The following is a 14,528-nucleotide window of genomic DNA, read 5'->3' on the forward strand; positions in this document are numbered from 1 at the left end:
AATTAAAAAATAAAATAAAATTGTAGCTTTGTACCATGCCACATTTAAATTAATTTTGGTAAGAATGTTTTTTAATTGATCAAGTGACAGTATAGGCATTTTTAATGTTGAAAAATCTTTATATTTCATATAAATGCTGTTCTTTTGAACTTTATATTCATCAAATAATTCTTATAAAATAAAAAGGACACAACTGTTTCAACATTGATAATAATCATAAATGTTTTTTGAGCAGTAAATCATCAGAAGATTTGATTCATTAGAATGATTTCTGAAAGGACATGTGACACTGAAGACTGGAGGAAAGATTTGTTGTATTTCTACTAATAACATAAATTCAACCTTGGTGAGCAGAAGATACTTCTTTAAAAACATTAAATAAATATTAATTTTACCGTTGTTGTTTTTTTTTTCTCTCTCTCTAAATGTGCCAGTCTTTTATGCTCCAGTGTCACATTATCCTTTAGAAATCTTTCTAACATGACTTCACATCATGATTGCATAAGTAACGTTTCTTATATTTCAGTTCATTATACAGTACATTTTGAAAACAGTTAATATTTTGGTGAAAAAACGTGATACATTCCTCACCCCAGGATTTATTGGTGAATAGAAAATTTGAAACAACAACATTTATTTGACATAGAAATCTTTTGTAACATAATAAATGTCTTTGCTGTCACTTTTGATCAGTTATAATATATTCTAAAAAAAACTTCAAACGGAACGGTAGTGTGTGTGTATGCAATTCTAAAGATAATGTTACATTATGTTCAATGTTCATTGAGTTAATAGTGTTTGTGTTAATGTGAGAGCGCGTATCCATGCATGCATGCTCATGATATTATGTGCAAATCTCCGATGGTATAACACAGTTCGCAATGTGATATATGAGCTGGTACTCGGCTCTGTCTGCCGTAGCCCGTGGCGTGAGTCGGGTTGAGTGATTGTGGTCATTTCAGCAGACAGAGAGACAAGCGTCCCTAGACCAGGCTGGGAAGGGGAGGGAGGGACGGGCCCAGCGCCCTGTTGTATTAATGGCAGCGCCGTGCCAGATTGGACGGGTCCATCTAATACAGATAAATCATCATTACAGGAGTGTGAGGGTGGAGGGGTGGGGAGTTGCTTTGGCAGTCAGAAGAAAAAAAGGGGCTTTCATTTGTGCCCAGGATCTCTGTAAACTCATTCATCATGCCAGCTATGTTACGCTCTCCCACCCCTCCACACCAGTCCCACCTCTCTCTTTTCACTTCTCACTCTCATCCCTCCTTCTCCTCTATAGCAATGCCTTCCAGCTCTGCCATCTCTTAGGAGGTGATGATACACTCCCTCCTCTACTGTGTTTAAAGACAACATGGACAACATTCGCAATGCGGTTGGTTATGTGACTGGACTCGAGTTGCACATTTAAGGACTTGTGTCTTGCTTGACTAAATGAAGTAATAATTTGACTTAAATTGACATGAAACGGACACTGAAACTGACCTTTTTTATAAAAGGAGATTTGGTGTTGCACAATTTGCAAAGCCAGGATATAGGAAACGACCATCACAACATTAAAGGGTTAGTTCACCCAAAAATGAAAGTGATGTCATTAATGACTCACCCTAATGTCACTCCACACCCGTTAGACCTCCGTTCATCTTCAGAACACAGTTTAAGATTTTTTATATTTAGTCCAAGAGCGTATGGAAGTGTATGCACACTATACTGTCCATGTCCAGAAAGGGAATAAAAACATCATCACAGTAGTCCATATGTGACATCAGTTAGTTCATTAGAATCTCTTGAAGCATTGAAAATACATTTTGGTCAAAAAATAACAAAAACTACGACTTTATTCGAACGATATTAGGGTGAGTTATTAATGACATCAATTTCATTTTTGGGTGAACTAACCCTTTAAATGTTACATAACACATAAAGTTCCTGCCCATCTCATGTTTTGAGTACCTATATAATAGTATTGTGTCCTTCATATCTCTGTCGAGTCTTTGGTTTTAACATATATAAGACCGATTGTATAAGACGTATATAAGATATATAAGCATGATACCAATTCTTTCTAAAAACAGCTTAACCCGTGGAGGCATAAAGCTAAAGACACACACACACACACACACACACACAGCAGGTTACATGGTCTAAAAACAAAATGAAAGCCGTTGGCTTTTGTAACCCGAACGAAGCTTGTAGATGAGTGCTCTCTCGCTCTGGTTGATGTGCGCACACGCACACACGCACACACACACACACACACACACACACACACACACACACACACACACATACACACACACACACACACACACACACACACACACACACACACACACACACACACACACACATCCATTCCCCCCTCCACACACACACATCCATCCATGATGGAAGGCTGTGGAAAATAATTAGCATAATCAATATTTACATTATTTTATTAATTATGCAATATTATGAAAACATTATAGATCTACAAATTGTGCATGATAAGTCTAAAGACAGTTATTAAGGAAGCAGAAAGGGTCCATTTTTATTTCACGTTGTCTTTTAAAGATGGAAAGCATAAATGGGAGGGCGGATTTTTTTTCCAGTTGTCTGACAGTCGCCGTCTCTTTAAATTACCAGAAAGAACAATTCAACCTGATGCAATCAAAAGAGGTAAAATGACAGTATATATAATTAGACATGGAGATATGAAATTGCTGTGGAAAATCATGACAGATGTGTCATGAAATAGAAATGGCATTGTTCAGTCCATTACGGATGGCGTTTCTGCTTTTTATCTTGTTTTCTCAAAATTATTTATCGAATTGTGTTGTGTTGGAAGTTACATTCATCCCGTGGGTGCTTGCTCACATTAATCTTACATTTAACAAATATGAATCATGCAAGAGGCATGGAATTAACTCTAGTGAAATGGAATTGCTTGAATGAATGAGTCAGCTACAGATGGCTTTTTATGATTGTATTTTTTTTAAATTATTTGTTCTTTGTTTTTCCGGTTTTATTAAATTAAACACTAAATTAAATGATTAACTCTGCTGAATATTATTGTAACATTAAAGGGATATCTCATAATTTACTTACCCTCATGTCGTTCCAAAACCTTTATGACTGACTTAAGTCTCCCAAAAGAAGTTTTGAATAACGTAGATGGTGGCTCTTTTCCATGCAATTAAAACGAAGGAGATCTGGAGCTTTTTCAAGGCTCAAAACCGATGAAAAACACCAAGTATGCTATTCCAAGTCTTTGTGAGAGGACCAGAGCAGAAATTTAAGCTCTCTTAGCTCCCCTTGCCCGTTTGATATGAGAGGCATCAATGTCCAGTTTTTGAACGCAATCTGATGAATTACTCTGATATGGTTCGCTGGTTTGCACTTAACATCTTGTTCATAACATCTGTCATATAATTTCATAATAGTGAATATAGAGTCAAATGGGCAGCTTTATGATTCTTTTATGGCATGCCAGTCCACCTTCATTGTCTGTGCTCCTCTGAAGAGATAAAGCCAGGTTTAGAATGACACAAGTATATGACCAATGTTGCATTTCCAGGTGAACAATTTCTTTTAGGGTTTTATTTCAACCATGTTTTATTGGCGTCACATTCTTTTCTCTCTCTCTCCTGAAGTGGAGATTATACTGTTTTGCCAACATCAATATTTTCACCCGGGTTTCAAGCTGCCACGCAGATGCTGATCCATCACTGTGGAGATTAGATTTTCTCTGTTTCTGCTTTCATAACGCACACAAACAGCAAAGGTGTACACGCATGCTGATCGCCCATCTTACGACCTCAAGGTTTGCTTGGATCAGACTTTTATTTGGTGAGAATCCGTGAGTGAGCAGCCCTCCAGAAGCCATATACACTTGACAAAACAAACAGCGCCCACACAGATACACACACTTTCCTACGATACCGTCCGTTTACAGCCCTCAAGAGTCCACTTACGAACCTTGTATTTGTTTCCCTCTCCCACGGCTGTGCCATCTCAAGGGAATTCTGGGATAGAGTAGGATGGTTCAATCGGTCAGCCTGCTCTGTTAAAAGGTAGAGATTACCCACAGGGTCGTGCGGTGGTGTGCCTGTTATCCAGCTTTAACATTCAACTGAATGGTTCAAGCAGCAAGCAATCACGTACGGGAAACATGACCCTACGTTTACCTCACAGCTGTCCACCGCTGGGACTGAGGGATTGGATCAGTATTAAAGAATCAGGCTTTTTCATGGACTGTGTGTTTAGACAGCTTTGGTTAAAATGATCATTTTAAAATGATTTACTCAACCTGCTTCAGTCCTGTGTGAATGTCTTTCTTATAGAACCCAACAGGAGATGTTAGGTTGATACTGCTCTTTTCCATTCAGTGACTTAAGGCCATCGATCTCCATGGAAGTATTCAGAATTGCTTGATTCAAATCTTCTAAAGCCGTACAATAGCTTTTTAATAAGGAAGGGGAAAAAAAGTTAGCTATTAATCATTTGAATGTCTTGCCTTCCGCCACAGCTATCAAGTCTCATTCACTTTTGCTATTCAAATATTCTATGTGAAGATGAAAGTATGAGATTAGGGTGAGTACTCCACTAGACCCCTTGAGGTGTGCTGTGGTATCTGGCACCAATATGTTAGCAGCAGATCCTACAAGTCTTTTAAGAGGTGGGGCCTCCATGGATCGGACTTTTGTTCAGCACATCCCACAGATGCTCGATTGGATTCAGATCTGGGGAATTTGGAGGCCAAGTCAACACCTCAAACTCATTGTTCCTGAACCATTTTGCTTTGTGGCAGGGCGCATTATCCTGCTGAAAGAGGCCACAGTCGCCAGGGAATACCTCTTCCATGAAAAGGAGTACATGTTCTGCAACAATGCTTAGGTAGGTGGTACGTGTCAAAATAACATCAACATGGATGGCAGGACCCACGGATTCCAAGCAGAACATTGCCCAAAGCATCACACTGCCTCAGCCGGCTTGTCTTCTGCCCATAGTGCATCCTGGTGCCATGTGTTCCCCAGGTAAGCGCCACACACGCAACCTGGCCATCCACGTGATGTAAAAGAAAACGTGATTCATCAGAGCAGTCCACCTTTGATGCTCACGTCCCCACTGTTAACGCTTTCGGCGGTGGACGGGGTCAGCATGGGCACCCTGACTGGTCTGCGGTTATGCAGCCCCATACGCAACAAAATGCGACGCACTGTGTATTCTGACGCCTTTCTATTAGAACGAGCATTCATTTCTTGAGCGATCTGAGCTACAGTAGCTCGTCTGTTTGTTCCCCATGTGCATCAATGAGCCTTGGCCGCCCACGACCCTGTCACCACTGCAGACCGGGAACACCCCACAAGAGTTGCAATTTTAGAAAGGCTCTGACCCAGTCATCTAGCCATCGCAATTTGGCTCTTGTCAAACTCGCTCAAATTCTTGCTCTTGCCTTAAGCCTTATGCTTTTTCCTTCTTCTAACACATCAACTTTGAGGACAAAACGCTCACTTGCTGCTTAATATATCCCACCCACTAGTGATGAAAAGATAATGAGTGTTGTTCACTTCTAGCCTGACAAGCCAGACCCACATCAAGATGTTTGGTCTGGAAACTCTTCATAGACAGGGCTCAATCCGAGGGGCGGGATAAACGGTTGTCTTTCAAACTCCTTCTGCACGCGATAGGATAGCGCTACAACCAACCAGAGCAACATGAAGGTGAAGCAGAGCTCGCTGACTGATTAAACATTCTCCGTATCCGGTCGGCTAAACTCAGAACACATCTTCCCTTTTTAAGAATGACTTCAGTGCCGCTCTTTGTTCTTTTCTCAGAGAAAAGCTTAACTCCAAGTCTTCCAGAGTCGCGGTCAGAGCTGATTCGAAAGACCGCCGCCGTTTGCCAGTTTCTATGTTTACTAGAAGCACCACGCAAGCGCAACTCGGCCATCATCATTATGGCCACGCCCGCCGACTCTATACACGATGTGATTGGGCCGTCCAGATTCTGAGGAATACAGCTCAGATGGGTATTGAGAGTTCCTAGACGACACTTGCGGGCAAATTAAATTTGCTGCCACTAGGGTGCGTCTAGATTTCTAGGCTAGTTCACTTCACCTGTCAGTGGTCATAATGTCATGCCTGATCAGTGTATATGCACATATTTATAATAAAATGTAATCCAAAAAATGTATTATAGTTTTTTTAGGACTGTCAAATTTAACTGTAAAACTACTCTGGATATAGTGTGGAAAATCACACAAAAGTCAGTATTTTTTTTGTTTTTGTTTGCCTTTGCATAAATACTGTGAAAATATAAAAGCCAGTTATTTAATTTTGCTGCATTTTATATTTTATAAAATCATGTTTTTTCTCATACAGTGTAAATCCGTCTTTGCATGTAAAAATATGCTGCTGTTTTCATATTTTACAATGGAGGCTCTCACAGGAGCAGTTGGTTCTTTTGGCATCAAAATGTCTGAAAATCTCTGTTCTATCGCATCAAGCTTTTTTTTTTTGCTTGCTTTTTTTAGATTAATGTTCACAGACATCAGCAGAACTGCCTTCAACAGCAGTCTAAACTCAATGGCTACACTCTATCTCTCTCTTCTTTTTTTTGTCTGTGCCATGTTTCACAATCTGCCAATGATGCTTTTTTTACCGGGGTTGCAGGAGGGCAGCCATATACTGCTCCACTTACTTCTAATTGTAATTCGATAGCGCATAATCTCAAATTTGTTACGCATCACATTTTATAATATGGTAATATTGTAATGGTAAGTGGCTGGCTGCACTTGGCCTGGACCGAAGCAGATGGCAGAGGCTTCCTCGCCCACCTCAGGTGATTAGGGAGACAGATTTTGTGATCTGAAACTCGGAAATAGAGGCCATAAAGTGTTCATCATCTCAGTGAGGGGAAAAAAGTTTTAAAGTGATGTAGTGTTTAAAAGCTTTTAGATGGTTTTTTGGGTGGGGAATATGGGGTTGGAGATGTTTCTGGGAACTCCGTTTGTATCCATATTTTATGAAAGACAGAAACCTGTCTTCTGTTCAGGCCAAGGTTCTACATCGATAGCATCAAATGGACCAGCAGTGATATTTCTCATCTTCATTCACTTCAACAAGCACCTCTTGCAATTTTAAAATGAAATAAGAGTTTTTTCACACCATTGACCTGAAAACGGAACGTTATCTGGGTGCTAAAATGCACATTACTTTATATAATGTATTTACCCAGTGACTAGAATTATTTAAATCAGTTCACCCAAAATCATTCAGATTTGTTCACTGATTTGTTCAGGTTACATCATTTCACCAGTAAGTCAATACATTTTTAGTGTATGTGTGCGTTATGAATAAGTATTAAAAATATTAACTAAAGAGTCATTCCCTGAGTCAACACAATTATTATTGTCATTTTAGATTAAGAGATCCCAGTTTAAGCATTCCAAGTCCAATTGTCACGATTAATAGTTATTTAATCGTGAAGATTTCATCTGCGATTGCTTTTTTCGGTTGCACTAAATCTCCTGTTGTTTTTCTTTTCCAGTGGGAGGAAGTAAGCGGCTATGACGAAAACCTCAACACCATTCGAACGTACCAAGTGTGCAACGTCTTCGAGTCCAACCAGAACAACTGGCTGCTCACCACCTTCATCGCTCGGCGCGGTGCTCAGCGCATCTACGTGGAGATGCGTTTCACCGTCCGAGACTGCAGCAGCATCCCGCGAGTGCCTGGGTCCTGTAAGGAGACCTTTAACCTGTACTACTACGAGACGGACTCCGTCATCGCCACCAAAGGCACGGCGTTCTGGATGGAGGCTCCGTATTTGAAGGTGGACACCATTGCGGCAGACGAGAGCTTCTCACAGGTGGATTTTGGTGGTAGGTTGATGAAAGTGAACACTGAGGTGCGGAGCTTTGGTCCACTGTCGAAAAATGGCTTCTATCTGGCATTTCAGGACTATGGCGCTTGCATGTCCCTGCTGTCCGTGCGTGTGTTTTTTAAGAAATGCCCCAGCGTGGTGCAGAACTTTGCAATCTTTCCAGAGACTATGACCGGGGCAGAGAGCACCTCTCTGGTGATCGCTCGCGGGATGTGCATCCCGAACTCGGAGGAAGTGGATGTACCGATTAAGTTGTACTGTAATGGCGATGGGGACTGGATGGTTCCAATTGGGAGCTGCACCTGCAAGGCGGGATTCGAGCCAGATAATGGGAACGTCTGTCGAGGTAAGAGTTTGGGTTTCAGTGTTGATCTTTGGTTCATTAACATATATTTGTGTTTTAAATGGATATTTTTTCAGTTGGTGGAAACCATGGGATACACTCTAAAAAAAATGTGGTGCTATTTGGCACTTAAAGTGGTTCTAGGCTTGTAATCATAGGGGAACCCCTTTTGATGCCAAATAGCACCATATCTTTAAAAGTGCACTACAGCACCTTTGTCAAATGGTGCTATGTAGAACCCGAGGTGCCATATCGGATTTTATATCTCTTTCTCAATAATGGCACCTTTACTATAGCACCTTTACCACCCCAAAGAACCATTGAAAAACCGCTGAAAAACCATACTGGGGCTTAACAGGTTCTGTAAATGATAATGGGGCTATAAAGCACCTCAGTCCTCCCAAAGGACTGACGAAGATCCACTGAAGAACCACTGAATTACCAAGATTTGGTGCTACACAGCTTTTAAAGTCATTCCCCTATGATAAGCCACAGAACCACTTTAAGTACTATATAGCACCGTTTTTTTTTTTAGAGTGAAGTCTTTGGTATCTTGCTTAGCTCTTCTCAGTGACAAGACTTCTCTTTGTTGAAAATACTCAAAACTATATGAATTTCAAATGATTGATATCAAATTATATCAAATTATACTCAAAACTATATGAATTTCAAATTATTCCAGGTTTATTCTGGTATAGGGCTGGACCAGTATAGTGTAGCCAGGATATTTACCAGCAATACATTTTAGTGAGCAGGCTGATTAAATACATCTTGCTGGTTAAGCTAGTTGATAATTATGGACAAAAGCAACCAAATCCCAACATTTGCCGGTGGCCCTGTGACTAAGCCAGTCTTTTTTCATGAGTTGTAGCTCAAGAAGGTTTTGCAGTAGCTTTGACTAATTAACTTCCTCTAGACTGAATTGAGAATTGTGCATATTTTGTGTTTGAGTAAATTTATTTTGGATTAAATTGCAGATGTATGCATGTGTTTGAGATCGTGTTTGTGAAAGAAAGCAGAATGTGGTGTTCATGTTTGGTTGAATGATGCAAAGATGTAGTCAAAGTCTGTTTGGAGTGTTTATGAATTTGTAATTTTATTTTATTTTATTTTATTTTATTTTATTTTATTTTATTTTATTTTATTTTATTTTGTTTTATTTTATTTTATTTTATTTTATTTTATTTTATTTTATTTTATTTTATTTTATTTTATTTTATTTTATTTTATTTTATTTATTTTATTTTATTTTATTTTATTTTATTTTATTTTATTTATTTTTTAGGCAAAATCAGACCCATGGACACATTTTCTCATTCACGTTGGTATTTTTAGCTGCTCTTTTTTCATGTGGACACTGACACACATGATCAGGTTGTTCTCTCAAGGTCTGCAATTAACTGATTTGGCCTTCACTCAAGGCCAGTGCCATATTTACTCCCTCAGGACCAAACGTGTAGAGAGACGATAAGATTGATTGACAGCTATCTGTCTCGATCAATAAAAAGATATACCACTTAGTGTGGGAGGACCACAGGTGCTTCTACACATAAAACACTCAGATGGCAGCTTTGTTGAGTTTGTTGGCATCCGCAGGCAAGGTCTTCTTATCACAGAGAAATGGTCATGATGTCCATAGTCCCTGTTTAAGAACTGTTTCAGACTTCTCAACTGCCCTAAAACACAAACTTAAAATCAGTTATCAGTTAAAACTCTATACACTCACCTAAAGGATTATTAGGAACACCTGTTCAATTTCTCATTAATGCAATTATCTAATCAACCAATCACATGGCAGTTGCTTCAATGCATTTAGGGGTGTGGTCCTGGTCAAGACAGGGTCAGAGCATCTCTAAAACTACAGCTCTTGTGGTTGACCAGTGTTCCCGGTCTGTAGTGGTCAGTATTTATCAAAAGTGGTCCAAGGAAGGAACAGTGGTGAACCGGTTTCAGGGTCATTGGCGGCCAAGGATCCTTGATGCACGTGAGGAGCAAAAGCTGGCCTGTGTGATGAGCAGTGTCAACTGGCCTGTGTCAAACAGATGAGCTACTGTAGTAATTAATGTTGAAGTTAATGTTGGTTCTGAAAGAAAGTTGTCAGAGTACACAGTGCATCACAGTTTCTTTCATATGGGGCTGCATAGCCACAGACCAGTTAGGGTGCCCATGCTGACCTCTGTCCACTGTGAAAGCACCAACATGGGGCACGAGAGCATAAGAACTGGATCACAGAGTGATAGAAGAAGGTGGCCTGGTCTGATGAATCACGTTTTATTTTACATCACGTGGATGGCCGGGTGTGTGTGGGTAACTTACTTGGCGAACACATGGCAGCAGGATGTACTATGGAAGAAGGCAAGCCGGCCGAGGCAGTGTGATGCTTTGGGCAATGTTCTGCTGGGAAACCTTGGTCCTGACATCCATGTGGATGTTACTTTGACATGTACCACGTATCTAAGCATTGTTGCAGAACATGTACACCTTTTCATGGAAACGGTATTACCTGGTGGATGTGGCCTCTTTCAGCAGGATAATGTGCCCTACCACAAAACAAAAATGGTTCAGGATTGGTTTGAGGAGCACAAAGAGTCAGGACACATAACCTGGATCTTGACATGTTGACATGAAGACGAGGAAGTATGCAAATTCACTTTTTATCAAAATGTATTAAAGGAACAAGTGAAGTTATAAACAATATAGGTAGAAACATACCAACAATTGTTGGAAGTGACAGAAAAAAGTATGAAAAGTCAACGTTTGAAATGTGTCGTGTTGTGCCCGGTGCGGACACGGTGTCAGATGTCTTCTGGAATGTTCAGTGATCTGTAAGAGGTGATAAAGTTGTCATAAACTTTGAAGATTAAAGATGGTTGAGGTTTCGCCGGGTGTTAGTGTCTGGTGTAAAGTCTGTCATCTAGATGTGGCCGCGGTTTTTAAAAGCCAGTGGGTTAGCGGATTAACGATTTTGCACACAGCAAGTCACCACTAATTACTGCTGCTTTGATCTGCGAGTTCTCATAAAGGCTTTTGATGGGGTAATATATTGCAGACACACACACACACACACACACACACACACACACACACACACACACACACACACACACACACACACACACACACACACACACACTGCATTCTTATGAAGTTTACATAAATTCCCTAAGGTTGATTTTAACAGCACAGGCAACCTGGGGGAATAAGTATTCTTTTAATGTTCATTAGTCTGTTTTTGTTGACGGTCGTCTGGTTCCAAACTTTCCCACCCCCCTCTGCTTTCATTGGTCGATTTGGACCTGGAGAGTGTGATTAGAGGTTGATTAGAGTAATTGGTCTTTTGGGTTAATGAAAGTGTCTGAGCTATTATAAATGTGTCTCAAAGGAAGTCTGAGCAGCTTTATGTCTTGGAAGGTATTACTACACATTACACACGGTGTGCTGCCTGTTTTTTTGTTCTGTTAACATGCAAACATTGTCACATGATCGCATTATGCTTGTCAGATGACCTCATTAGGAGCAAATTTATTTTTGTGAGTGGTGTCCATTTTATTATTAGAAATAAACATGAATAGCTTGATTGTTTAATTCAAAATGTTGTAACAAAAAAAAAAAAAAAAGGCGAGAAGTAGGTTAAAATATTTTAATATTTTGATATTACTTCTGGTTAAATTGGTGTACACACTGCAGTCATTTTATTACTTTTTTGTCTTATTTTCATGTACAAAAATGACAAGATATAATGTTTTGTTTTCTTAAGATGTATCAAAATAGATTTTTTATGCTTAAAACAAGATTTCTTACAACAAGACTTAATTTATCGGAAAACAACACTTATGTGCTTTTGGAACCAATCTATCATGATTTAAGAATATTTAGATTGATTTTTTTTATAGAATACTGAACAATATGAAAAATTAAGTGATATTTGGCAGTGAAATTTTATACATTGCATTCTGGGATATGCAGTGTGCAGTGTATACTACACTTTTTATAAAAATAGTGGGTCTTCCATGTTTTTTGTGCATCTAAAAATTATAATATATATATATAAAATTAAAATTAATATACATTTTTAAAGTAAATGTCTCAACAATAATAATAATACATAAATATAAGTCATGCATTATTATATATAAATATATATATATATATATATATATATATATATATATATATATATATATATATATATATATATATAGCTATAAATGTATATATATATATATATATATATATATATATATATATATATATATATATATATATATATATATATATATACATTTATAGCTATATATATATATATATATATATATATATATATATATATATATATATATATATATATAGCACCTTATAGTGCAAAAATAGTGTGAGTAGTATGCTAGTCTGCCATTTAGAACAGCCAATGTGTCTTCAGGAAGGTTTATCGCTTTCTCTCTCTTTATCTCTCTGTCACCTACTTTCCCTCGTTCACTCTATCTGTCTAACGCACAGCTGGCTTTGCTATTTTGACCCTGCTCGGAGGGAGTCTGAATAATCGCTGTGTGTATATGTCCATATATCTGTGTGAGAGTCGGATTAGATCTCACCCCGAGGGTGAGAGATGATGGCATGTCACCCGGAGTAAAATCAGCATATTAATAAAATAACCTCCCCCATTAGCCACAGCACTCAGCGCAGAGAGCTCAGCTCGGGTTCTGCAAGAAAAGTGATTCAGAGCAACCTGAGTCGAGGCCGTTTGGGGTGCAGATCTGGCTCTGTATTCTGCCGCCGTGTGTCTCCAGCGCTCTGACAGAGGGGTGAGAGGCCGGACGACCCCTCACAGGCTGCGGAATTGAACAGAGATACACTCACCACATGAGCTGTCTGAACTGACACACACCTGGAGAGAGCAGACAGCTCTATACAAACATACACACTCACATATAGTTTTAAATAGCATAGCTTTTTCCTCTGTGAAAGGGTTTTGTAGGTGTATATAAATACACACAATTTGTTTGTGTATATAAATACACATACATACTGTGTTAGCACTCACACTGTATAAACACAAACATATATACAGTATGCAAATGTGACCCTGGACCACAAAACCAGTCATAAGTAACATGGCTATATTTGTGGCAATAGCCAACAATACATTGTATGGGTCAAAAGGATCGATTTTTATTTTATAGCAAAAATCAATAGGATATGAAGTAAAGATAATTTTCCATGAAGATATTATGCAAATGTCCTACTCTATGTATATCTTAATGTATTATTAGTAATAATATGCATTGCTAAGGATTTAATCTGGACAATTTCAAAGGCTATTTTCTCTCTTTTTCTTCTTCTTTTTTTTGCACCCTCAGATTATTTATTAATCTTTCAGATTATGTATAAATCTCAATTTTAAACAAACCTCTACAACTATATGTGCACTCAAAACGAGGTAGGCAAATATAAACACATAAATATGCTGACTTTGCTAACTTTGGGTTTGGGCTATTGCAAAAAAATAAAAATTCTGGATATATGCACCAACATTTGAATGTTTTTAAACTGCTAGAAACATCTACAGTATATGTTTGCTTAAAGTCCCCCTGAAATGAAATCAAAATTGATTTTTTTTAGCTTTTTGTATGAGTATGTTAGCCTTAAAGGACAACTTAAAGGTGAAAATGAACTATATATAGATCGTTATAGATCGTTCTCTGGGATGCATTTTCATGAAAATCGAATGTAAAGTGTTTTATCTCTAAAATCAGATTAGTTTATAACAGGAGTGGATGGGGCACAAAGTGAGTAAAATGAAATTGCTAGTTTATACCACTAACAAGGCTCAAAATAACCTCACACTAACACGGTAGCATAATGAGGGTCCCTACATGCAAACCGAAGCATTGAGAACTTTGTAAGTGTACAAATAGTTTAATAAGAAGATACTTTATAAAGACAGTCTATTACTCAAACAGACAGCAGCCATCTTGGAAAAGTCTTGAGGAGTCGAGCCACGAACGGACTTTATAGTTTATAGCTAAAGCTATAGGTCAAAAAAGAAGCCCCATATATATTGTTTTCTGGAAGCCCCGACAATGTTTTCTGGAAGTATTCCTGAGCCCATGTTGTGATTTCCATTCCAGTATCATTCCTGTATGTGATGCAGTGCCGTCTAAGGGCCTGAAGATCATGGGCATCCAGTATGGTTTTCAGACCTTGACACTTATGCATGAGATTGTTCCAGATTATCTGGATCTTTGGATGATATTATGCCCGGCAGATGATGATAAATTCAAACTCTTTTATTTTTTTTTCTCTGAGAAACTCCTTTCTG

General features: G+C 38.6%; 1 protein-coding gene across 2 annotated transcripts in view; it reads left to right on the top strand.

The window, feature by feature from the left end:
- Nucleotides 1-14,528, top strand: part of LOC137089162 (ephrin type-B receptor 1-B) — a 319,379-nt gene that overhangs the window by 124,790 nt on the left and 180,061 nt on the right. For both annotated transcript variants that reach the window (XM_067452662.1, XM_067452663.1), the window contains exon 3: nt 7,531-8,212. In XM_067452662.1, the coding sequence (XP_067308763.1) occupies nt 7,531-8,212 (682 nt within the window). The remainder of the gene's footprint in view (nt 1-7,530; nt 8,213-14,528) is intronic.

This window comes from Pseudorasbora parva, chromosome 9 (assembly GCF_024679245.1).
Source record: "Pseudorasbora parva isolate DD20220531a chromosome 9, ASM2467924v1, whole genome shotgun sequence".
NCBI lineage: Eukaryota > Metazoa > Chordata > Actinopteri > Cypriniformes > Gobionidae > Pseudorasbora > Pseudorasbora parva.